The sequence below is a fragment of the Balaenoptera musculus genome, chromosome 4 (genome assembly GCF_009873245.2).
Source record: "Balaenoptera musculus isolate JJ_BM4_2016_0621 chromosome 4, mBalMus1.pri.v3, whole genome shotgun sequence".
Taxonomy (NCBI): domain Eukaryota; kingdom Metazoa; phylum Chordata; class Mammalia; order Artiodactyla; family Balaenopteridae; genus Balaenoptera; species Balaenoptera musculus.
Genome location: NC_045788.1, coordinates 3063584 through 3089463, shown reverse-complemented (window position 1 = coordinate 3089463; position 25880 = coordinate 3063584). Strand labels below are relative to the sequence as shown.

At 42.1% G+C, this 25880-nt stretch overlaps 2 protein-coding genes across 2 annotated transcripts in view; both read right to left on the bottom strand.

The window, feature by feature from the left end:
* Nucleotides 1–25555, bottom strand: part of NKIRAS1 (NFKB inhibitor interacting Ras like 1) — a 65566-nt gene extending 40011 nt beyond the window's left edge. Inside the window, exons 1-2 of the mRNA XM_036850303.1 lie at nucleotides 25348–25555; nucleotides 9892–9989 (exon numbers count right to left, since the gene is read on the bottom strand). The gene's annotated coding sequence lies outside the window, so the exon portion shown is untranslated. The remainder of the gene's footprint in view (nucleotides 1–9891; nucleotides 9990–25347) is intronic.
* LOC118894262 (ubiquitin thioesterase otulin-like) lies at nucleotides 4483–6324 on the bottom strand. The gene has a single exon (XM_036850300.1). The coding sequence runs from the start codon at nucleotides 6206–6208 to the stop codon at nucleotides 5150–5152; it is 1059 nt and encodes a 352-aa protein (XP_036706195.1). The 5' UTR covers nucleotides 6209–6324; the 3' UTR covers nucleotides 4483–5149.
* Nucleotides 25556–25880: the final 325 nt, after the last annotated feature.

The following is a 25880-nucleotide window of genomic DNA, read 5'->3' as shown; positions in this document are numbered from 1 at the left end:
TTGCATATATTGAAGAATCCTTGCATCCCTGGGATAAATCCCACTTGATCACGGTGTATGATCCTTTTAATGTGTTGTTGGATTCTGTTTGCTAGTATTTTGTTGAGGATATTTGCATCTATATTCATCAGTGATATTGGTCTGTAATTTTCTTTTTTTGTAGTATCTTTGTCTGCTTTTGGTATCAGGGTGATGGTGGCCTCATAGAATGAGTTTGGGAGTGTTCCTCCCTCTGCAATTTTTTGGAAGAGTTTGAGGAGGATGGGTGTTAGCTCTTCTCTAAATGTTTGATAGAATTCATCTGTGAAGCCATCTGGTCCTGGACTTTTGTTTGTTGGAAGATTTTTAATCACAGTTTCAATTTCATTTCTTGTGATTGGTCTGTTCATATTTTCCATTTCTTCCTGGTTCAGTCTTGGAAGGTTATGCCTTTCTACGAATTTGTCCATTTCTTCCAGGTTGTCCATGTTATTGGCATAGAGTTGCTTGTAGTAGTCTCTTAGGATGCTTTGTATTTCTACAGTGTCCATTGTAACTTCTCCTTTTTCATTTCTAATTTTATTGATTTGAGTCCTCTCCCTCTTTTTCTTGATGAGCCTGGCTAAAGGTTTATCAATTTTGTTTATTTCTCAAAGAACCAGCTTTTAGTTTTATTGATCTTTGCTATTGTTTTCTTTGTTTCTATTTCATTTATTTCTGCTTTGGTCTTTATGATTTCTTTCCTTCTACTAACTTTGGGTTTTGTTTGTTCTTTTTTCTCTAGTTCCTTTAGGTGTAAGTTTAGATTGTTTATTTGAGATTTTTCTTGTTTCTTAAGGTAGGCTTGTATTGCTATAAACTTCCCTCTTAGAACTGCTTTTGCTGCATCCCATAGGTTTTGGATGGTTGTGTTTTCATTGTAATTTGTCTCTAGGTATTTTTTCATTTCCTCTTTGATTTCTTCAGTGATCTCTTGGTTAATAACGTATTGTTTAGCCTCCATGTGTTTGTGTTTTTGACGTTTTGTCCCCCCTGTAATTGATATCTAATCTCATAGCGTTGTGGTCGGAAAAGATGCTTGATATGATTTCAATTTTCTTAAATTTACCAAGGCTTGATTTGTGACCCAAGATGTGATCTATCCTGGAGAATGTTCCGTGTGCACTTGAGAAGAAAGTGTAATCTGCTGTTTTTGGATGGAATGTCCTATAAATATCAATTAAATCTACCTGGTCTACTGTGTTATTTAAAGCTTGTGTTTCCTTATTAATTTTCTGTCTGGATGATCTGTCCATTGGTGTAAGTGAGGTGTTAACGTCGCCCACTATTATTGTGTTACTGTTGATTTCCTCTTTTATAGCTGTTAGCAGTTTCCTGATATACTGAGGTGCTCCTATGTTGGGTGCATATATATTTATAATTGTTATATCTTCTTCTTGGTTTGATCCCTTGATCATTATGTAGTGTCTTTCCTTGTCTCTTGTAACATTCTTTATTTTAAAGTCTATTTTATCTGATGTGAGTATTGCTACTCCAGCTTTCTTTTGATTTCCATTTGCATGGAATATCTTTTTCCATCCCCTCACTTTCAGTCTGTATGTGTCCTTAGGTCTGAAGTGGGTCTCTTGTAGACATCATATAAATGGGTCTTGTTTTTGTATCCATTCAGTGAGCCTGTGTCTTTTGGTTAGAGCATTTAATCCATTCATGTTTAAGGTAATTATCGATATGTATGTTCCTATTACCATTTTCTTAACTGTTATGGGTTTGTTTTTGTAGGTCCTTTTCTTCTCTTGTGTTTCCCACTTAGAGAAGTTCCTTTACCATTTGTTGTAGAGCTGGTTTGGTGGTGCTGAGTTCTCTTAGCTTTTGCTTGTCTTTGAAGCTTTTGATTTCCTTGTCGAATCTGAGTGAGATCCTTACCAGGTAGAGTAATCTTGGTTGTAGGTTCTTTCCTTTCATCTCTTTAAATATATTGTGCCACTCCCTTCTGGCTTGTAGAGTTTCTGCTGAGAAATCAGCTGTTAACCTTATGGGAGTTTCCTTGTATGTTATTTGTCATTTTTCCCTTGCTGCTTTCAATAATTTTTCTTTGTCTTTAATTTTTGCCAATTTGATTACTATGTGTCTCAGCGTGTTTCTCCTTGGGTTTATCCTGTATGGGACTCTCTGCGCTTCCTGGACTTGGGTGGCTATTTCCTTTCCCATGTTAGGGAAGTTTTCAACTATAATCTCTTCAAATATTTTCTCAGGTCCTTTCTCTCTCTCGTCTCCTTCTGGGACCCCTATAATACGAATGTTGTTGCATTTAATGTTGTCCCAGGGGTCCCTTACACTGTCTTCATTTCTTTTCATTCTTTTTTCTTTATTCTGTTGTGCGGCAGTGAATTCCACCATTCTGTCTTCCAGGTCACTTATCCGTTCTTCTGCCTCAGTTATTCTACTATTGATTCCTTCTAGTGTATTTTTCATTTCAGTTATTGTACTGTTCATCTCTGTTTGTTTGTTCTTTAATTCTTCTAGGTGTTTGTTCTTTAATTCTTCTAGGTTTTCGTTAAACATTTCTCGCATCTTCTCGATCTTTGCTTCCATTCTTTTTCCAAGGTCCAGGATCATCTTCACCATCATTATTCTGAATTCTTTTTCTGGAAGGTTGCCTATCGCCACTTCATTTAATTGTTTTTCTGGGGTTTTATCTTGTTCCTTCATCTGGTGCAAAGTTCTCTGCCTTTTCATTTTGTCTATTTTTCTGTGAATGTGATTTTCTTTCCACAGGCCACAGAATTGTAGTTCTTCTTACTTCTGCTGTCTTCCCTCTTGACTCAGTTATACATATACATGTATCCACTTTTTTTTGGATTCTTTTCCCATACATGTCATTATAGAGTATTGGGTAGAGTTCCCTGTGCTGTACAGTAGGTCCTTATTAGTTATCTATTTTATATATAGGAGTGTGTATGTGTCAATCCCAATCTCCCAATTTATCCCTCCCCTCCTTTCCCCTTTGGTAACCATAGGTTTGTTTTCTACATCTGTGACTCTATTTCTGTTTTGTAAATAAGTTCATTTGTATCATTTTTTTTAGATTCTGCATATAAGTGATATCATATGGTATTTGTCTCTTTTTTATATATAAATTTATTTATTTATTTATTGGCTGTGTTGGGTCTTCGTTGCTGCACACTGGCTTTCTCTAGTTGCGGCGAGTGGGGGCTGCTCTTCATTGTGGTGAGTAGGCTTCTCATTGTGGTGGCTTCTCTTGTTGCAGAGCACAGGCTCTAGGTGCACGGGCTTCAGTAGCTGTGGCACGTGGGCTCAGTAGTTGTGGCACACGGGCTTAGTTGCTCCACAGCACGTGGGATCTTCCCAGGTCAGGGATCGAACCCCTGTCTGCTGCATTGGCAGGTGGATTCTTAACCACTGTGCCACCAGAGAAGCCCTAGGTATTTGTCTTTCTCTTTCTGGCTTATTAGTATGATAATCTCTAGGTCCATCCATGTTGCTGCCAATAGCATTATTTTTTTTTTTTTTTCATCATTTTTACTTTCATTTGGCTTCTAGGTACCTCCTTGTTTGAGGCACCATTGCATTTCACAGTGAAAAACAAAGCCTCTCCAACACATTCACACACATTTAGAGCAGAATTTAATTCAAACACTCCAATGAATAAGTAGCTACCAAAACGTGATGAATATTATTGATGAGGTAATGGGAAAAATACCAATATTAATGTAACAGTCTGCATAGTTTTATGGGTCCTCTGAGTTTTCTCAACCAAGAATTTTAATTTTTAAGTGAAAGCAAAACTAACACTATCACAAAAGGTTTGCCCCTCTGAGGAAAAAAAAAAACCAAAGATTAGATAGCTTATAAACTATAAGCTTAAATTGGACCAAATAAAGATCTTACTTACTATAAAATAAAGCTCAGTGCTTCAGGGTAACACCACATCCACAAATACTGAGCCAATTCAGATGCCACTGACACAGTCTTAAAGAGTGACACGTCCCATCCCTTGCGCCGTGGCCACAGTACACACCCCACGTGGATGATTCGGGCCCTAATGCAGACCACACTCAGCTGGGCTGCCCTGTCCAGCCCCCAGGCACCACCCTAGCCTGTGACATGCAATCACTCGTGGCCAGAACACTGCCTACCCCAGGCATAGCCAAATCAAGGGCAGATGCAGCTCGGCCATGCTTTTGCAGTCAGTTTTAAGCACGTGCTCTCTTTAAACTTACCCATGAAAAGCCTGAGACGCTTTGCTGTTATTCATCCAACAGAGGAGCCACACGGATTTGGCAATGGAAGCATTCTCCAAAAAATAGTAATTTGGCCTTGGTCTCCTCTAAAAAAGCAGGTGGATCTAAGCCTTGTTCTGACTATAAAATGGTGAATCCATGGAAGTGGAGACTAAGGAACAGCCCCGATCCTAGAGAGCGACAAGCCACGCTCGCCCGCCAACCACCCAACGCCTGCACCAAGCACCAGACCCGGTGTGTTCCCAACCGCAGGCGCCTGTCACGTTCTTCAGAGCCAGGACGTCCTGCTGCCACTGCCTCTCCCTGCAGCTCCTTCTCCAGCCTTTAAATAACTCACTACTGGGGACCCAGTTCCTAACCTTCCATTAGACAATCTGCTTAGAAGAGCTTTAATTAACGTGTAAATCCAAACCACTGCTCGATGAGACTATCAGAGGATGTTACAGCTGGGCCACTGGCAGGCTTTGTCCCAGAACCCTACCATGTAAGCAGACTGCATAGGTGCACAGGAAGGGCACTGCAGAGACCCGTTACCACCAAAACAAAAAAATTACCATCTTCAAAAACAACGGAAAGCCAGTTTACGACTAGAGAGAGCTCTGAGCGTATTTTCCTCTCCAGAGTAAGTCTCCGCTGATACAAATGTGTTTGTTTTATGGAGATGCAGTTTGCACCTGTCAACAGGTGTGCTCTGAAGGCCCCCAGTGAAACATATTGCATCATAGGTGAGGGAAAAAACTTGATTAATTCTGATTATCAAAAGCTAGTCTTCAGAGCATTCCAGCCCAGCTTGGCTCACAGGGCCCAAGAGTGCTCAGAGCTCACCCCAAGGGGCCTGCGGGCCCGAGGCCCGAGCCGAGGAGCCGCCGGTGCACCTTGGCCGAGTCGCCGGGCCGCCCGAGCGTGTCTCACAGACTCGTCTCCTCGCACACTCTGACGGGGATGTTGTAGTGCCGATCATCCTCGGCGATCAGGGTCACCACCGGCCAGTCCCCGGGGGGGTCGGTGGGATAGACGGTGACGAACTCTTCGGTGCTGTACTTGGAGAGCCGGTACACCTGAATGGCGTGGCGCACGGCGTAGGCGAGAAGGAACATCTCAACCTGTTCAAGGCCACCGGTGTGTCCCACCTGGTTGAGATGGTTCCTCAGCAGCTGTCCGGGGTCATTTGACGTATCCCGAGCAAACAGAAGCACAGAGAAAAATGGTACTTCCTTTCCCTTCTCTTTATCATCATATAGTTCGATGGCTCTGTTTAGCATTAGAAATTTTACAGCTTCGTAGAGGCTGTACTCCTCTTCTTCATTCGTGAACAGTTCATCACAAGCTATCTGCCTCGCTTCAGCAGTTCTCAGTTCAGCCAAGCCTGTCCACTTCTTCCTCAGTAAAGTGAGGGACTCCTTAATTTTATCAACCAGGGCCTCGCTCTTCCCCTCAAACTTCAGTCCAAGCTTCCACTGCTTGATCCAGCTGTATTTGCTTATGAGTTTTTCTGGTAACAGCGTGAGCTCCGGGTCCTGCAGCCAGGAGGGCAGCGCGGCTGGCTGGCTCATGGCCTGGAAGAGCGTGGCCCTCAGCGCGCAGTAATTATCTCCACGGACTCGCCTGATGGAGGTGAATTTCTGAGACACCTCCTCGTAGCCCTTTTTCATACATGTTGCTTTTTGCGTATTTCCCCTCCATTCTTTTTTGCAATAGTCCATGATATCCATTTCAGGAGCTACACTTAATCTGGGTTCTGATGACCCTCTTTCATGTATAAGTAATTCTTTCTCCTTTTCTATTTCATCCGCCGCACGATACATGTCCTCCTCGTGCTCGGCCGGGCACCGCACCGCGGCTCGCGGCTGCCCCCCGGCCACAGCTTTCTCGCCCTCCAGCGCCGCGGCCCCCGCCTCCCGCGCCGGCTTCTCGGCACAGCTCTCCCCCGGCCACGCTCCGGGCTGAAGCATCGTCCCCCGACTCATGGGGCCTCCGCCGGCGGCGGGGCCGCAGGGGTTCGGCCGCCTCCCAGCGATCCGGAGCCCCTCCCGTCGGGGCACCCGGCAGTGGCCGCCACTGCAGCGCTGCTGCCTGCCGGCTACCGACGGCGCACAGGCAATAGCATTATTTTGTTCTGTTTTATGGCTGAGTAATAGTCCATTGTATATATATATACCACATCTTCTTTATCCACTCCTCTGTCTGGAGGTCCCTGTCTTAACCTGAGATTTCATGAGCTGAAGTGTACAACCTTAATGAAACAATCCACATGAGAACTACCTATTATCGCCCGCTGAAAACTAACTTCTGTTGTTTTATAAAGAAAGGGGCAGAGAGGATTACAGGGGCCTCTCATTGGGAAGAGCAGGAACTAGCGTGTGTTTCACTTTTACTCCTTCCTCCATAAAGGGGTGTTTCTTCTACTTTGGGAGTCAGTAACATCACTGTTCATAGGATCATTCCACACTTATTTGTGGTGGGCAGAATCATGCCCCCTCCCAAAAATGTCCCGCCCCAATACCCTGTGAGTATGTTAAGTTACAAAGCAAAGGGGGATTAAGGTTGCAGATGGAATAATGTTGCTCATCAGCTGCCCTTGTGATGGGGAGATTACCTGGGTGGGCCCAGTGTGATCACAAGGGTCCTTTCAATACAAGAGGGAGGCGGACGAGCATGAGTGTCAGAGAGATGGCAAGGTGAGAAGGACTTGGCCTGACATTGTTGGCTCTGAAGATGGATGGGGAGCACACGCCAAGGACTGTGGGCAGCCTCTAGAAGCTGGGAGAGGCCAGAAAACAGATTCCCCCAGAGGCCCCGGAAAGGAATGCAGCCCTGCTGACACCTTGATTTTATTTTATTTTTAAATTTTTTATTGGAGTACAGTTGCTTCACAATGTTGTGTTAGTTTCTACTGTACAACAAAATGAATCAGCTATACATATACATACATCCCCTCTCTTTTAGATTTCCTTCCCACGTAGGTCACCACGTTGCACTGAGTAGAGCTCCCTGTGCTATACAGTAGGTTCTCATTAGTTATCTATTTTATACATAGTATCAGTAGTGTATATATGGATTGACACCTTGCTTTTAATTCATGGAGAGCCTGTTAGACTTCGGACCTACAGAACTGTAAGACAGTCAGTGTGTCTTTTGTTAAGCGCCAAGTTTGTGGTCACTGGTTACAGTAGCGGTAGGATGCTCACACAGTATTGTGCTGCTGTCTGTGTGTGTCACTATTCTGTCTCCCACCCCACACCTCCACACGCTTCTCCTCACTGTGGCCACTTTGTGAATCACTCTATGCTAGTGGTTCTCAATGGGGGTAATTTTGTCCCCCCAGGGGACATTTGGCAATGACTACAGATATTTTTGTCACACCTGGGAGTTGGGGGTTGGCTACTGGCATCTCAAGAGGGTAGAAGCCAGGGATGCTGCTAAACATCCTATAATGCACAGCACAACTCCCCCCCCACCCTGCACTGCCCGCGACAAAGAATTATCCAGCCCCAAATGTCAATAGCACCACTCCGCGAAAACCCCGCTCATCACATACATCAGCTTATACGTAGAATATATGGGGCTGGGGGGTAAGGGCCTACATCCAACCCCCACTCCTCCTCCCCTCCCCTTGCCTTTTTTTTTTTTTTTGCCTTGCTTTATTTATCCCATGCATTCTCAAAGGGCTAAGGTAGTATTGCCCCCAAGGGAGTGAAAATTGGTTCTTGAAGGGCAAAAAAAGGAAAAACAGACATTACGATAGTTTGTGGCCCTCTGAAACTCAACCCCAACTGACAAAATCTTATTCTTTGCTACTTATTTCTCCCTTTACGTAGAATTTAAATGATGTTTAATTTTTTCCCCTTAGGTGAGTGATAATGAAAAAAAACATTGAGAAATACTGTCTTACACTAAAGTGTGTCATCAATCCTTTCCAGTGATGGTCTTTTTTCTGATCTGTTTTGGTTAGGTTTACAGGAAACTTACCCATAAGCTATCAGAGTAGTTGTGTAGCAGAGAACGTTCACAAATAAACGTTTTTGCAAGCTAGTAAATTTTTTTAAATGTGCATGCTTATGAATTTTTTAAAATGTACATAAAGCTGTACAAACTTACTGTTCCAACTGTTAACATCTCATTGAAGATGTTTTATCCTGTTTTTTACCTCTCCTTCTAGGACAAGTCATTAATTTGAAGAAGGAAAATCTAGTAGAATGCCACAGTAATGAATATAGAACCACAAATACTAGAAATTCTAAAATAGAATATTTTCAGTTTCACACCACATAATGCTTTTGTTTTCTGTTAAGCAATACTCCAAAATTTACCTATAATAAATGTTAACAATGCTTAAGAGAGATTTCTTTTTCTTTTTTCTTTCAGCGACATCAATAGTTTAATGGATGGGGGTTAAGAGAGGTTTCTAAAGTTAGCTCAAGAAATGGCAAAATATGGACTTCCCTGGTGGTCCAGTGGCTAAGACTCAGCACTTCCAGTGCACAAGGCACAGGCTTAATACCTGGTTGGGGAACTATGATCCTGCATGTCGCACAGCACGGCCAAAAAAAAAAAAAAAAAAAAAGGCAAAGTAATGACCTGGACTTTATATTAGCCCAAAAGAAGCAGCAAAGGGTTTGTATTTGTGTGTGTGTAGTAGGGGAGAACAAATCTGACTCCATATTGGATCCATTTCTTTTACATTAACCTTCCTATTCTATTGCTTTTGCTACAAGTTAATCACTAAAGGGATGTTGCCTTTAAGCTTAAATTCTACATAATGGCCCATCTCTGGGAACCCTGCTCCCCAGATAATAAGCGTTAAGCTAAAATACCTCTGTTTAGCTCACAGGAAATATCCTGACCAGGCCCACCTGTGAATGACGGCAGGAAGGGAGAAATTAACACACCCCCTCTGGAAGCTGACTGGAACCAGGAAATGTTTGACTTTACTCCCTCCTTTTTTAGTATAAAAGAAGCCTGAATTCTAACTCGGGCAAGGTGGTTCTTTGGGACACTAGTCCACCATCCTCTCGGTCTGCTGGCTTTCCAAATAAAGTCACTATTCCTTGCCCCCAACAACTCATCCTCAATTTATTGGCCTGTTTTGCAGCGGGCAGTATGAGCTTGGACTCAATAACATGTGTATCCTTTGTTCTTTCCTTCCTTCCATCATTTATGTGCAGAAAATTTTTCACAAAGAAAGAGGAAACATCTTCTTACCTTTCCTCACCTCCAAACAAACCACTGCAACAAACCAAAACCAAATACCAAATGTAATTGTATCCTTATGTTTTGTCACGGGTATAAAGTGAGAAGGAAGCCTGTGTCTTAGGCAGCTATGGCCCATGCTGTCATAATGACACTTGCGATATCGGTTCTTAGAGTGATTAAATGATTACTCAGTTATTAGAATGATGTCATTCTGTTGCAATTCCTCTGGCTATTTTGCTTTCATACTGCTAAAAATTTAAGTCTCAGCTTGAATTTTTATTTATGCTGAGATCAGCCCTGTGGATTGCCTCATTATACAGCGCCTGCAGGGGTGGCACTTCTGGGCAGGCAGCCAGCAGTCTCAGGTCAGCAGGAGCGATTTCAGCTCAACTTACAAAGCAAAAGAAAGGGATCTAGTTGACCTATAAGGGCCAACTCTGCAAGAATTAGTGCTTACCAAAATGGTGATTATTCACAGCTTGCCCATCTTCCTGAGAGGACATTCTTCAGAGATTTTATTCCTCTTCTTTCAGTGAAAGCATCCATTCTTGCTCTCTTGTAAAAAAAAAAAAATTCAGAATATCAGAAGACTTATTATCTAATAGGCTTTCTAAAAATTGATAAAAGATTGCTTAAGGGATGCATTTAGTAATAAATGATTTCTAAATCCTGGGAGAACATTAAGGTAAAACAGTGCTGATTGCCCAGAAGGACCCACTCCAATCTAATCTGCTCAATTTTTCTTTGGTACCTTGAAGGTGATTTTAAAGATTTCTTGTCCTTCAGGTTGTTCTTGCAGGTTATGCAAGCAAAGATGAACTGGGTAAAGTCAGCGTCTGAGAGTGGAATTCAGCCCCTCTGATGCCCACCAAAGCATCTCCATTCACCAGAACATAAACTCAAACGAGCTGTGAACATTGCTTTCCTTTTCCTCATCTGACTGCAGTGACTTTTTGGTGTCTGTATTTGTTCTCTATTGCTTCTGTAACAAGGTACCACACATTTAGTGTCATAACACAACACAAATTTATGATCTTGCAGTTCTGGAGGTCAGAAGTCCAAAGTGGGTCTTGCGAGGCCAAAATCCAGGTATTGGCAGGGCTGCATTTCTTTCTGGAGGCTCTAGGGGAAGATCTGTTTTTTTGTCTTTTTCCACTTCCAGAGGCTGCCCCCATTCCTCGTTTGTGGCTTCCTTCCATCTGTAAAGCCAGCAGTGGCCAGTCTGGTCTTTCTCAGCCTGCCCCATGATGACACTGACTTTCTGCCCCCCAATTCCTCATTTAAAGGACCCTTGTGCAGAAGACCTAAATAGACATATCTCCAAAGAAGACATACAGGTGGCCAAGAGGCACATGAAAAGATGCTCAACATCGTTAATTATAAGAGAAATGCAAATCAAAACCACAATGAGATATCATCTCACACCAGTCAGAACAGCCATCATCAAAAAATCTACAAACAATAAATGCTGGAGAGGGTGTGGAGAAAAGGGAACCCTCTTGCACTGTTGGTGGGAATGTAAATTGATACAGTCACTATGGAGAACAGTATGGAGGTTCCTTAAAAAACTAAAAGTAGAACTACCATATGACCCAGCAATCCCACTACTGGGCATATATCCGGAGAAAAATTTGGTTCGAAAGCATCCATGCACCCCAGTGTTCATTGCAGCACTATTTACAATAGCCAAGACATGGAAGCAACCTAAATGTCCATCAACAGATGAATGGATAAAGAAGATGGGGTACATATGTGCATTGGAATATTACTCAGCCATTAAAAAGAATGAAATAATGCCATTTGCAACAACATGGATGGACCTGGATATTATATACTAAGTAAGCCAGAGAAAGACAAATATCATGTGATATCGCTTACATGTGGAATCTAAAAAGAAATACAAATGAACTTATCTACAAAACAGAAACAGACTCACAGACTTAGAGAATGAACTTGTGGTTACCAGGGGGGAAGGGTTGGGGAGGGAGGGATAGACTGGCAGCTTGGGATTGACATGTACACACTGCTATATTTAAAATAGGTAACCAGCAAGGACCTACTGTATCACACAGGGGACTCTGCTCAACATTCTGTAATAACCTAAATGGAAAAAGAATTTGAAAAAGAATAAAAACAAACAAACAAACAAAAACCCTTGTGATTACACTGGGCCCACCTGGATAATCCAGGCTGATCTCTTTGTTTTAAGGTCAGCTGATTAACAACCTGAATGCCATCTGCAAACTTAATCCCCCTGTCATGTACCGTAAGATGCTCTCAGGTGCTGGGAATCATGTCACAGAATGTGCACATCTTTGGAGGTGTTGTTCAGCTTGTCACAGTGCCTTTGACTGTCAGGCAGTAATGAAACCATTTAAGTATCAAACACATTGCTCTCTCGATGCTCAGTAAAGCTCTTCCTTCTTTCTCGTTTAGACACCTCTGTGCAGACTTTATTGTCTTGTACCTTTCTTTCATCTCCGTTCTTCCGCCTGGCCCCCTTCTCAACTGCCTGTCCCCCACCATCTGAATTCCTACTCATCCTTCAATCACAAGACGCCTGTTTAGCGATGGCATTTCTGACTCTTCCATGACATCATTTGTTTCATTCTTCCATAACAGCTCTTTCTACACATCGTTCATTTGTTTGTCCCTTCCACAAATATTTATTGAGGAATAACCATGTGTCAGGAGAATGAAATACAGCAGTGAACAAGATGGATAAGGTTCCTGCTCCCATGTATCCCATATTTTAGTAGTGAAGACAATAAACAAGTAAATAAATGAAATAATTTCAGATAGTGACAAGAATTGTGGAGCAAGGGTGGAATTAAATAGGAATTGGGGAGGTCCCCAGGAGGAGAGGACATAGATAAGATGTGGAGGATAGAAGGAGTCTCCATGTGATGATCTCAGGGAAAAGTATTCCAGGCAGAAGGAACAGCAAATGTAAAGGCCCTGAGTTGGGAATGAGCTTGGGAGGTTGGAGGTAAGAAAGGAGGCCAGTAAAGCAGGAAGTCAGGGAGATCGGAAGGACAGTTTTTTGTTTTTTTAATATTTATTTATTTATTTGGTTGCACTGGGTCTTACTTGCAGCAGGTAGGCTCCTTAGTTGCGGCTCGCAGGCCCGTGGGATCTAGTTCCCTGACCAGGGATTGAACCCAGGCCCCCTGCTTTGGGAGCACGGAGTCTTATCCACTGCGCCACCAGGGAAGTACCTGTTTTTGTTTCTGTTATTAATATTTTGGCCATGCTGCGTGGCATGTGGGATCTTAGTTCCCTGGCCAGGGATTGAACCTGTGCTCCCTGCAGCGGAAGCTCAGAGTCCTGACCACTGGACTGCCAAGGAATTCCCTAGAGTTTTTAAAAATAGAAAACAACAGGCATAAAAAATAAAATTCATGATGACTATTATGGTAAAAATAAAACTGACAATGGCTAAAACTAAATATGGTAAGATCTGTGGTTGACTCAAAACTAATAGAATTAAATCTTGGCAAGGGCTTCCCTGGTGGCGCAGTGGTTGAGAATCTGCCTGCCAGTGCAGGGGACACGGGTTCGAGCCCTGGTCTGGGAAGATCCCACATGCCGCGGAGCAGCTGGGCCCGTGAGCCACAATTACTGAGCCTGCGTGTCTGGAGCCTGTGCTCCGCAACAAGAGAGGCCGTGATAGTGAGAGGCCCGCGCACTGCGATGAAGAGTGGCCCCCGCTTGCCACAGCTAGAGAAAGCCCTCACACAGAAAAACGGAGACCCAACACAGCCATAAATAAATAAATAAAAATAAATCTTGGCAAAATGAAAATCTGCAAAATTCGATAAGGCAGAAGGACTTGGACAAAATAAGTCATTGACAGAAATCTTAATAGTTGAAGCTCTGGTTGTCCAAAAAAAAAAATGATCAATGAATCAACTCTTTTGTATAAGATTTTGAGGGAGAAATCTGATTTTTATGAAAATAGTTCCAGCAAACCAAAGTGAAAATGGGAGCTATTTGAAACAGCTTAACTTTGCCATACACAAAATTGATCAATTACTGATTAGTTCAGCAATAAATTTTTCAAGTCAAGTTGGCCTAATGGATTTCTCTAGTTAATAGTTTCTTGCTGAAAATTTATCAATGTTGGGATGATTTTGACTAAAATGTATTCATAAGCTTGTCAAAGAATCAACTATTTATGGGTTTGAAATGACTGCCATTAAAAAATCCCATGGGATCGTGTTGGATGAAATGAGTCAGACAGAGAAAGATGAATATCATGTGATGTCACTCATATGTGGAATCTAAACTAAATGATACGGATGAACTTATTTACAGAACAGAGATAGACTCACAGACGTGAAAGACAAACTTACGGTTACCAAAGGAGAAGGGGTGGGGAGGGAGGGATGAAATGGGAGTTTGGGACTGACATATACACACTACTATATATAAAATAGATAACTAATAGGAACCTGCTGTGTAGCACAGGGAACTCTACTCAATACTCTATTATGGCCTATATGGGAAAAGAATCTGAAAAAAAAAAAAGAATGTATATATTTATATATGTACATATATAACTGATTCACCTTGCTGTACACCTGAAACTAACACAGCATTGTGAATCAACTATACTCCAGTAAAAAAATTTTTTAAATCCCATGGGTTTTATTACTATATACAAAATAGATAACTAATAAGGACCTACTGTATAGCACAGTGAAACTCTACTTAATACTCTGTAATGACCTATATGGGAAAAGAATCTAAAAAAGAGTGGATAGATGTATATGTATAACTGATTCACTTTGTTGTACACCTGAAACTAACACAACATTGTTAATCAACTATACTCCAATAAAAAATTTTTAAAAAAAATCCCATGTGTTTTTTTAAGGCTAAGTTGACAAAATCAAAATGGTAAGCTCCAAAGTTTCTAAAATATAAAAATTAATTTTAATTCATATTTTCAAGTATTTTTTGTTATAATACTAACATAAAAATTTTGAAATGTTTTTGAAAATGTACAAAGTATAAAGAAAAAAAATTATTCATAAAATCACCGTTGAAACAAAACCATTGTAAACCTTTTGATATATTCTCCCAACCTTTCTTTATGCACAGATATTTTTAAAATAGTTGTAATCCTACTTTATATGCAATTTTTCACACTGACTTTGTCACTTAACAGTAGATTATCGACATTTTCATGTTACTACCTCATCTTCATAAACTTTCTTTTTAAAGGCTGAGGAGAATTTACTCACGCTTTCTTATGTTTGGGCAGTTAAGGATTTGCCAATTTTATAGTAATATATAAACAGTGCTATATATCATTTCACATAAAGATTTTTCTATTATTAGGATTATTTTGCTTGGATTGAGTGCCAGAAATGGAATTATAGTTTCAAAGTATTCTTTATTCTTTTAATTTCGAAGAATTTTTTAATCACTGATTTTCACCGGTGATACCCTGACCAGAAATGGGGACAGTGAGAAAGCAACTCAAACGCCTAATAACAGCTCTTCTGTAATTCAGCTGTCTATATTCTTTACTTATTATCTTGGAAGATTGTGGTGTTTAAGGGGAATTGGACAGTTTTTTGTTTAAGTATAGATGGTTTACAATGTTGTGTTAATTTCTGCTGTACAGCGAAGTGATTCAATTATACGTATATATGTATATATTCTTTTCTTATATCCTTTTCCATTATGGTTTATCACAGGATACTGAATATAGTTCTCTGTGATATACAGTAGGACCTTGTTGTTTATCCATTCCATATATAATAGCTTACATCTGCTAACGGACAGTTTTTGTTTTTAAAGCAATTTTTATTTTCGTCAAACCAATGAATTCACATATTTTAAGAAATCAAATGGATAAAACTGATGACTGATTTAAAAAAAAATCAAATGGTACTACAAGGCTTATGACGAATAACAGGGGTACCCTGCCCTACCTACCCTTCCCCATCCTTCAGTCCCCAGCTTTAACTCTTTCAGTATCTCCTTGGTATTTCTAAGTGGTGTCCTTAAAACGCTATTTCTTTTACTCATAAGTTTTAGGTATTATCTATCGACTTTCTATTATGGAAGATGAGAATTTAAATAAACAACATTTCTCTATCAAAAGCATCCCTCCCTCCCGTACCTTGACATGTGTGGCTCTATTGCTGCCCTCTCCTGCCCGCCCCCCAACACGTACACTTCTCCTCCCTCCATCCTCCTAATCTACGTTACATCACCTAAGTAACCTTCTAAGAGAAGGTGTATAGAAGGGGAATTTTTGGAAAATTTTCCTGTCTTAAAATATCTTTATCCTACCCTTGCACTTGACTGATGGTTCAGCTGAGTTTTGAAATTTAGGGTAAATTATTTTTATTTCAAAAATTTGAAGGCATTCATTCATCAGGTGTCTGATGATAGTCTGATTTCTATGTACTGCATGTGATCTGATCTTTCTTTCTGGATGTTTTTATGATCCTTTCTTGGTCCCTGATGTTTCAAAATTTCACCATGACATGCCTTGAAGATAATTTTTTTTTTTCATTACTTGTGCCAGATAATCTGTGAATATTCTAATCTGGAAACCCTTTCAGGAAAAATTCTCTTGAATTATTTCTTTCCAGAACTCCTACTACATCTCTTGGATTAATCTTTAAGTTTTTTTTAAAATTGCTGTGGGAATTCCCTGGTGGTCCAGTGGTTACATTCCACGCTTCCACTGCAGGGGCACGGGTTCGATCCCTGGTCAGGGAACTAAGATCCTGCATGCCATGCGGCAGAGCCAAAAAAAAAAAAAAAATGCTTGTAATGTCCATCTTTTGTCTTTCTGTTCTGCTTAATGGTTTCTTTGCCTTCTAATTTTTCCAATACATTTTTATTTTGTATATTGTCTTTACTGTCCAAGAATTCTTACTTGTTTTGTGTTCCTTTTTTGTAACATCCTGGTTTCATGGATGCTCTATCTTCTCTCACTTCTCCAAAAATAAAGAGTACCTTTCTTGCTCCTTGTATTGTTTCTTAGTTCCTATTTTCTTTCCATATGGTAGAATCTTCCCTCAAAAGTCTAGTGATCCACTGCTATCTGTTTATATTTGAGTGACGCATTAGAAAGCTGACTGGACACTGTGTGTGTGTGTGTGTGTGTGTGTGTGTATGTGTGTGTGTGTGTGTTGGGCAGCTCTAGGGAGCTGCACTGAGTATAGTATAAAGCTTCACTGTTGGGTGGGACCTAGGCGGGAGCTACTGCTTCACTTATGTAGACTTTCAACCAATCCCACTGTTTTCAGTTTCACTACTCACTCAAAGAAAATCTCCTTCTTCCCAGGTGTTGGCTCTAGTAGGCGGTGCTTATTTATCTACCGGTCTGTTAGGTCCCTGTGACTTCAGGGGAATCTGGACATGTTTGAATTTTCAGTGTCCTTGATCTGCTGATCGCCCCTTTTATTAGTCATAGTCATCAACTGCTGAGTAACTAATTACCCTAAAACGTACTGGCTTAAGACATCAACTTTTATTATCTCGCATTTCCTCGGGTCAGCACACAGCTTAGCTGGGTTCTCTGCTTCGGGATCTCCACGGGCTGCAATCAAGGTGCTGGGTGTGGCTGAAGTTAGCTCAGGGCTCAACTCCGGGAAAAGATCCCCTCTGACCTCACGCACTGCTTGTTGGCAGGATGCAGTTCCTTGTTGCCTGTTGTTCTTCGGCCAACAAGTTACCACATGAGTCTCTCCACAGGGCAGCTCCTAACACTGCTGTTTGCTTTATCAGGGTGAGCAGGTAAGAAGAGCTGGAAAGAGGGAGTCAGAAGTGGCGTCCATCACTGTGCCATATTCTATTTTTATTTTTTTAATTTTTATTTTATATTGGACTATAGCTGATTTACAACGTTGTATTAGTTTCAGGTGTACAGCAAAGTGATTCAGCTATACATATATATATATATATAAGTATATATATTCTTTTTTTACATTCTTTTCCATTATATGTTATTACAAGATATTGAGTAGAGTTCCCTGTGCTATACAGTAGGCCCTTGTTGGTTATCTATTTTATATACAGTAGTGTGTGTATGTTAATCCCAAATTCCCAATCTGTCCCTCCCCCATATGCTATTTTTAGAAGCAAGTTACTACATCCAGTTCACACTCAAGGGGAGGGGATTACACAGGGGGTAAATACCAGGAGGTGGGGATCGCTGGGGACCATTCAGAAGGCTGCTTACCACGTCCCTCCAGAGAGCACTCCTGCTGCAAAGCCTCTGTCTTCCAGCAGAGTAGAGCGGGGCTTCTCAAACTTCACTGTGCGTACAAGTCACCTGGAGCCCTTGTTCGCATGCAGGTCCTGATTCAATAACTCTGCCGTGGAGATTGAGATGCTACACTTATTACTGGATCCCAGGTGTTACCAGGGCTGCTAATCCAGGCCCACACTTCGAATAGTGAGGTAGCAGAAGAGCAACGTGCCTCCTGGCTCGATCTGAAGAAATTACATTTGTCCTCTTTTCTAAAATTCTCTCCTAAGACTCTCTTCCCATACATAAAAGACCAATGCTAGTCCAAAAGCCCAATATGTTAGTCACAGATTATAAAGTCTTTGGACCTCCCAGTACTTATCTGCATTGCCTTAAAACAATGGAATTGGATCAACTGTACTTCAATTAAAAAATAATAAAAATTTAGAATAGAAAAAAATGGAATCCAGACACAAAACGAACCGGTATGCAGTCGGTGAGTTAAGAGGTGAGGAATTTCGTCTCCAATTTTCTTTCTTTCCAATATAGAACTGTTTCATGAGAAGGAAGAGTGAGTTTTTACATGAATTTAGAAGCAAAGAGATGGCCCTGGATATTGACTGAGATTTAAATGATCATACTATTCTTACCACTATTAAAACATTCTGTTTTTCCTACACAGTCAGAAAGGAGAAGGATCTAAACCTTAGAGATAAATTAATTTTCTTAGAATGTAGATAAATTTATAAATAATTGGTAAAGGCTCATTGGTGATAAGCATAACCAATTAATGAGAATAGCAGGTTTCTCCTATAGTCTGTGGGCAGAAATGCATCCAGCTCTGAAGGAGGAACTGAAATCAGAAGGCCAGTCATTGCGGGCTTTGCATTAATGCAAAGAATTCTTGCATGAATTAATACGAAGAGTTCTTTGCATTTAGAATTTTATACTGTCATATTACACACACGTATTACGGGGCAGAGATCCTGCTCACTGGAGGCGTGGTGCAGATAACCTGGGAGGAGACAGCCTCTAGCCCTATACACTTATAACATGGGTTATAATCAACATGGGCTGATCAATTCTCTGGTGGTAGATGCTACCGGTTTCCAAGCCAGTGTTCTCAAACTCGAATGCACCAGAATCACCTGGAGGGTTTCTTAAACTACAGATTGCTGGCAACACCTGCAGAGTGTCTGATTCTCTATGTCTGAGGTGGTACTCAAGAGGTTGCATTTCTAACAGCATCTAACATTGATGCTGATGCTACTGATTCAGGGACCACACTGCGATAACCACTGGTCCAGATTAACTTCCTCGGGAGGGAGGGAAGCCCTGAAGAATCCACCAGCTGAGAAGAACTGCTGATAATCTGAGGTTGAGGGGAGAGAAGTTGATTGCTGGAAAAGGAGACACCTCAGCCTCTAAGGGCCCTCTGAGTGTTGGTGAGAATTTGGGTTGGAGAACTTAGGAGAATGGTTAGTTAATGGAGTCACACCAGGGCAGATGCCACTGCTGGGAGGGATGCTCAGCTAGAGAAGTTTTCAAAAGAATAAATAGGAAGATTAGATGGGAAAATCAGTGAGAGGGTCAGCAATATGTATTGTTCCTCTTGTGAGATAACATGCCCTGTTGTTAGAGCTAGGTTTTGTACTTGATGTTTTTGTTTTCTTCACCCCAAACCCAGGAAAAATTACCGTAGGGTTTTTTTTCTGTTATTTTATTTTTTAATTTATTTTTCAGTGAAGTATAGTTGACTTACAATGCTGTGTTAATTTCTGCTGTACAGCAAAGTGACTCAGTTTTAAACATAGACACATTCTTTTTTACATGCTTTTCCATTATGCTTTATCCCAGGACATTGAATATAGTTCCCTGTGCTATACAGTAGGACCTTGTTGTTTATCCATTCTATATGTAGTAGTTTGCATCTGCTGATCCCAAACTCCCAATCCATCCCTCCCCCACCCCCCTATTGTAGGCTTTTTTCTTTTCAAACTATGATACAGAGTCTTGAAGATGATCAGGCATTTCTTATAGCCTTTTTATTTATTAAACTGCCATGCAACTTTTTCTTCTTTCCATTCTTATTTTCTTTTCAAATTTGCTTAGTATGTTATTAAATCAATGGAGCACTTAACAAAATTCAACTAGGGTGTCCAGACGACATTAGATATTTTTCCACTCTATTCAATGAGGCATCTTGGCCAGATGGTTTCTGTTGTGAATGGTCTTGGATTTTTCTGTAATGTTGTATAGATTGCACTCATTACATGTAGACATAACCCTTTCCCTACTAGATTCTTCTCCGAGGGAGCTGTCCCATTCCAGTGCCGTCAGATATTATTGATGGTGGACAATAAAGGACTCAGAAGAGGCAAGAGACTGGCTCTGTATTTGAGAGGTCCTCCCACTGACCTTCAGCACCACAGAGCTGAACCTCAAAAACTGAACCATCATGTGGAGTGGGAGCCTATCTGTGCCCTCTTTTTGTCTGATTCATTCCTTTCTCTGGAGCATTCTTTCTCCTTATACTAAGCCTTAGGAAGTGCCGCCGGGTCGAGGGGGTAAAAATGTTCACTTCGAGAAATACAACATCTTAAAACGGACACTGTAATGTGGTCCTCAAGTCAAGGTGTGTCCTTTAAAATTGTTCCCTGTTTCAACAACAGTAGCTGCACAATATTTTCCCTCTCACATGCTATTCACAATAGGACCTTGATGCTCCTCTTAGGAAGACAGGGGGTCTGTGGACCCTCCCCTCACATCTGACTTCCTTTGTAACCAAGAATACAGCAAAATTGCTGTCATAGTGTGACTTCTGAGGCTCGGTCAGAAAAGGTGATGCAGCTTCTGCCTTGTTTCCTGGAACACTTGCACTGGAGCCCTGTGCTGCCCTGCAGACCGTGTGCCGAAGCCCTGTAACTACCTGAAGAGAGAGAAAGGCCGGGTTGACCCTCAGAGCTCCAGCTCCTGCTATTTGGGCTCTGCCTACTGTCTGATTGCCATTAATGAGAGACTCTGAGCTAGAAATGCCCAGACAGGAGCAACTCCTGACCCACAGAAACCATCAGAGGTAATAAAATGATTGCTCCATTCAAAGCCACTGAGTTCCCAGGGGTTTTGTTACACTGCAGTAGTAACTGGAATACTCCCTATAAGAGGAGAGGATGTTAAAGCAGCATCAGTGAGGGGTCCTTAGTCACTAACGGGAAAAATGGGCTCTGGCCAGCCGAAGCAAACTTAATGAGATACAGGTCCAAGTTAAGAAGTTAGAAAAATCAGATTAAAAGAGAACAGAAGGAGGGCAATCGAGGCAAAGAGCAGAAATCACTAGAACTGAAGACAAATACTGTACAGTGAATGAATAAAGCCAAAAATCGAGCCTTTGAAACAGCTCCTAAAGTAGATACACCTCTAGTAGGACTAATTAAGGGGTAAAAAAGCACAAATAAACAGAATTAAGAATGAGAAACTACAGAATTGATAGAGATTAAAGAGATGATAAGAGAATTAAACAACTTTATTCCAATAAATTTGAAAACTTAAACATCAGGGAGAAATTCCTAGAATAATAATTTATCACAGTGACTCAGGAAGAGTACAAAAGTCTCTAAATCTGTAATGATGAATACGGTTACCATTAGTTACATGTGACTCTGACCCCTGAAACATAGTGAGTGTCACTGAGGGACTAAATTTTACATTTCAGTTAATTTTAACTAATTTAAATTTAAGAACGGGAACAGTATAAAGTATTTTTCTGTTCAACACAATTTGTTTTGGTAGACTATATTTCGCTTTATTGCATCTCATAAGATATTATCACTGCCTTGGAGTGTGTTAAGATGTGTGCCTTGTGGGCTTCCCTGGTGGTGCAGTGGTTAAGAATCCACCTGCCAATGCAGGGAACACGGGTTCGAGCCCTGGTCCGGGAAGATCCCACATGCCGCGGAGCAACTAAGCCTGTGTGCCACAACTACTGAGCATGCGCTCTAGAGCCCGCGAGCCACAACTACTGAGCCCACGTGCCACAACTACTGAAGCCCGCAGGCCTAGAGCCTGTGCTCCGCAATAAGAGAAGCCACCGCAGTGAGAAGCCCGCACACTGCAATGAAGAGTAGCTCCCGCTCACCGCAACTAGAGAAAGCCCGCGCACAGCAACGAAGACCCAAAGCAGCCAAAAAAAAAAAAAAAAAAAAGATGTGTGCCTCGTTTCTAGTATTACATGTAAACAGATCACTCATCTTGATGGTGTCAATGGATTAATTCAGTTTGAATGACTTTTTTTTTCTATGCACGGATATAATATTTCACTGTGTTTAACTGAATATTTTATGAAGATATTAAATGAGAAGACGTGATTGACACAGTGATACCTACGTAAGTCATCATTGGTGATAAAGTTGAAATGTTTTTTATGTATGATATAATTAAATTACTTTTCTAGTTAAAAAAATAAGTATAGAAAAATTTTTGCTTACAATAAAGGCATGATTGGGCGATGATACAGAAGCTAGTACTATGACCAGAGCAGTAAAGAAAAAAAAAAGAGCCTGGAAGACGGTCCATCGCAAATAGCATGAGGTTGAACAGCAATTGCTATTTGCTGTGGGCAGAGGAAACCGCCAAAGCTGTCTGTTGACATGTGATAATGTTGCTGCTCTGTGACATATATGATGTGTGTGCTTGTGTGTTTTTTTTTTTTCATTTCATTTCATTTATTTATTTATTTGGCCGCGCTGCACGTCTTCGCTTGTGGGATCTTAGTTCCCCAACCAGGGATTGAACCCGGGTCCTCGGCAGTGAAAGTGCAGAGTCTTAACCACTGGGCCGCTAGGGAATTCCTTGTGCTTGTGCTTTAAACATTTCTCTATTTTCATTTCTAATAGGTGGATATGGATAAATATAGTCCATGAAAAAAGCACTCTGTGGTCTTCAATAATGTTAAGAGTGTAAAGTGATTCTGAGCTGGAAATGTTTGAGAACTGCTGGTCTAGGGCACAGAGAAGGCAAAGTTGAAGTGGAAGGTTACGTGGTACCGGGAACTAGCAGGGTCCGTTAGAACAGTTTAGAATGGGGAATAACCTTAGACATTTTTAATTGGCCTTAACTTTAAGGAAACTCCATCTTTTTTCCTTTCTCTTTCTCCCCATGTCCCTCCTTCATCCAGGTCCTCATACGGAAGGGCCCCACTTGGCCTGCTGTACTCGAGTTTGGGATTAGAGGACTCTAATGTTGAAGCTCTCCCCTCCTTTATCCGCATCCAGATTGAGCTGTCCCGTGCTCAGTATCCCAGGGCCCTGGTGTCAGTAGCTTTCCCAGGAAACTTGCATTTTCTAGCAGATGACTTTTGAGGACACGGTCACTTCATTCAACAGAGTTATTATTTTGGTCAGAGGAAAGAGGAAGGAGTAGGTAGAGACCGGCTGTCGATGGCCTGAGACTTCCTATGGACTGAGCCATAGGTTCCATAGGGGTAACAGTGGAGGCTCCTTAGAATGACAGCAGCAAAAGGCAATTTCCACTGCAGCTGGGGGCACTCTGGGGACCGTCCAACCCGGATGCCGCTCAGCGTCCTCCTCTGGCACGGAGGAGACCCACGCGTTTCCAGTGGCCAGTGGTGTGGCTGGTGACTGACCTGGGCTGTAGCTTTGGAGTCTCTGATAGTTACCCACAAAGCCTCACAGGATGGAGGAGGCCTTTAAGAGGCGTGAGGCCCATAGACACGAATTTTCTTTCACACGCATTATCGTGGAAGAGAGGGGCTTACTTCCTGTGCCATGGCTTATGTTTACTTCCACTCTTCTCCTTTTTCAAATTTAAATGGCAGTATCTTCTCTCTCTCTCTCTAAGATAGACTTTACTTTTTAGAGCAGTTTTAGGTTCACAGCAAACCTGAATGGCAAGTACAGAGCTCCCATATACATTCTGTCCCCCAAGACACACAGAGCCTCCCCCCACTATCAACATCCCTCACCACAGTGGTACATTTGTTGCCACTGGCAAACCTACACTGACACATCGTCATCACCCAAGGTCCATAGCTTATCTTAGGGTTCGCTCTGGGTATTGTATCTTTGACATGTATCCCCATTGTAGTATCATACAGAACAGTTTCCCCGCCCTAAAAATCTTCTGTGCTCTGCCTTTTCATCCCTCCCTCCACCCCAACCTCTGGAAACCAATGATATCTTTACTGTCGCCATAGTTTAGCCTTTTCCAGAATATCATACATAGTTGGCCCTCTGTATATACGGGTTCCACATCTGTGGATTCAACCAGCTACGGATCGAAATTCTGTACTACATGTTCATTGAGGGTTGGTCACGGTCCTCACTCCAGAAACCAGGCTATTGGAATAGCCACTACCTGCAACACTGCCAGGTGCCCATGGCAAAGGGCGAAGAGAGCACGGTACAGCATGCTGTTAGAGCTTTTGCTCAGAAGGTTGTAGGAAGCAAGTCACAAGGCTATACGGTTGGCCCTCTGGATCCGCAGGTTCCACAACCACGGATTCAACCAACCTCAGAGCGAAAGTATTCGGAAAGAAAATTCCGTAAAGTTTCCACCAGAGTGCTGGAAACTACTTCCGTAGCATTTACATTGTATTAGGTATTATAAGTAATCTAGAGATGACTTAAAGTATACGGGAGGATGTCCATAGGTTATATGCAAATACTACACCATTTTATATGAGGGGCTTGAGCATCCGTGGATTTTGGTATCCACAGACGTCCTGGAACCCACGCCCCGAGGACACTGAGGGAACCATCTGGCATGGCCTTTTTAGAATGGTGTCCTCTTTATGACTTCTGCCTTCTACACTGTTCACATTTGCCTCATTTTACCCGTGCGGAAGCAGATGGTGGTTGGCACATAAAATAAAAAAGCAAGCTACAAAGTGTAGCCCGGGGAAGCCTTGCTCCAGCATCACAGAGGGTGATAAAGCCCTGAGGTAGGGAAGGAAAGAGGACCACATTGTGCAGAGAGCTGTGTAGAGGGTGCTGGAGAGCCTGGAGAGAAGCAGGGCCCAGAGTTTGTGCAGGCCTTTGCAGAGCAGCTTAAGGCACTGGCTTTTTCAAAAAAAGCAATAGGAAGCTATTGGAGGGTTTTGAGCAGAGGAATTAGACCTCATTTACATGTAAAAAACAACACTCTAACTGGGGAGAAGTGCCTATAGGTGGATACAGGAGTAATTCCCCTGTTAGGGAACTATTACAGTAGCCCAGGCAAGAGATGACGATGGTTTGATCTAGAGTAATAGCAATGCTGATGGTGAGAAGCACAAAGACTGAAGGGAGAATAGCTCATATCTGTTCACGGATTGAACTGGGGTATAAAAGGCAGAGAGAGAGAGAGAGAGACAGACAGACAGACAGACAGAGGGGGAGAGACAGGAGAGTAGAGAAACCTGACTTGTTGGCTTCAGGAACTGGCAGATTTACCAAAAAGTAAAGATTGAGTTGGGGCAGTGTGTGTACGTGTGTGATGGGGGGAGGGGTGGCAGGGGGAGAAGAGATAGTACATACGTAAAAGAGTCTCACACATTACATGTCCCTCAACGTTTTACACCGCAAATTTTCAAAAAGCAACTGGGAAAGACTTTTAATTTACAGTGAATACCCACAGACAACATCTCAACTACCATCTTACTGTACTTCTATCCATCCATCCCTCAGCCCATCTTACTTTTGTAATGCATCTGAATTGCAGACATCAACGCACTTCCCTCTTCATTCCTCAGCACACATGTCATTTGTTTCCAGCTTTTTCCTTTTGATGTAAAATTTGCATACAAGGCAAAATGCGCAAATCTTCAGCGTGCACTCGCCGAGTTCTGACACATGCATACGCCTGTCTGCATCTTAAATTTGAGCTGCCTAAAGGACGTCAAGGTGGCATAATCAAACGGGCTGCTGGATGTCGGAGCGTGGAGCTCAGATTCAGCACACAGGTGTGTCTGAGCTCTTGGACTGGATGAAGTCACCGAGGAGGTGTAGAAGGAGGAGATGTGGGCAGTGTCCGCAAGGAGCCCGGCGTTCTGAGGTCTGTGGCGGGGAGAGCGGACCTGCGGGGCGGTCTGGGGCTGGCCCAGCCCGGGGCCTGAAAAGCGGGTCTACTCGGCGCCACCCGGCGGTCCTAGGCAACCATCGGAGGGGCCCCGAGGTGTCACTAGATGGGGGGGGGATTGCAGGGTTGGGGAGGGGAGCAGGGTTGGGGAG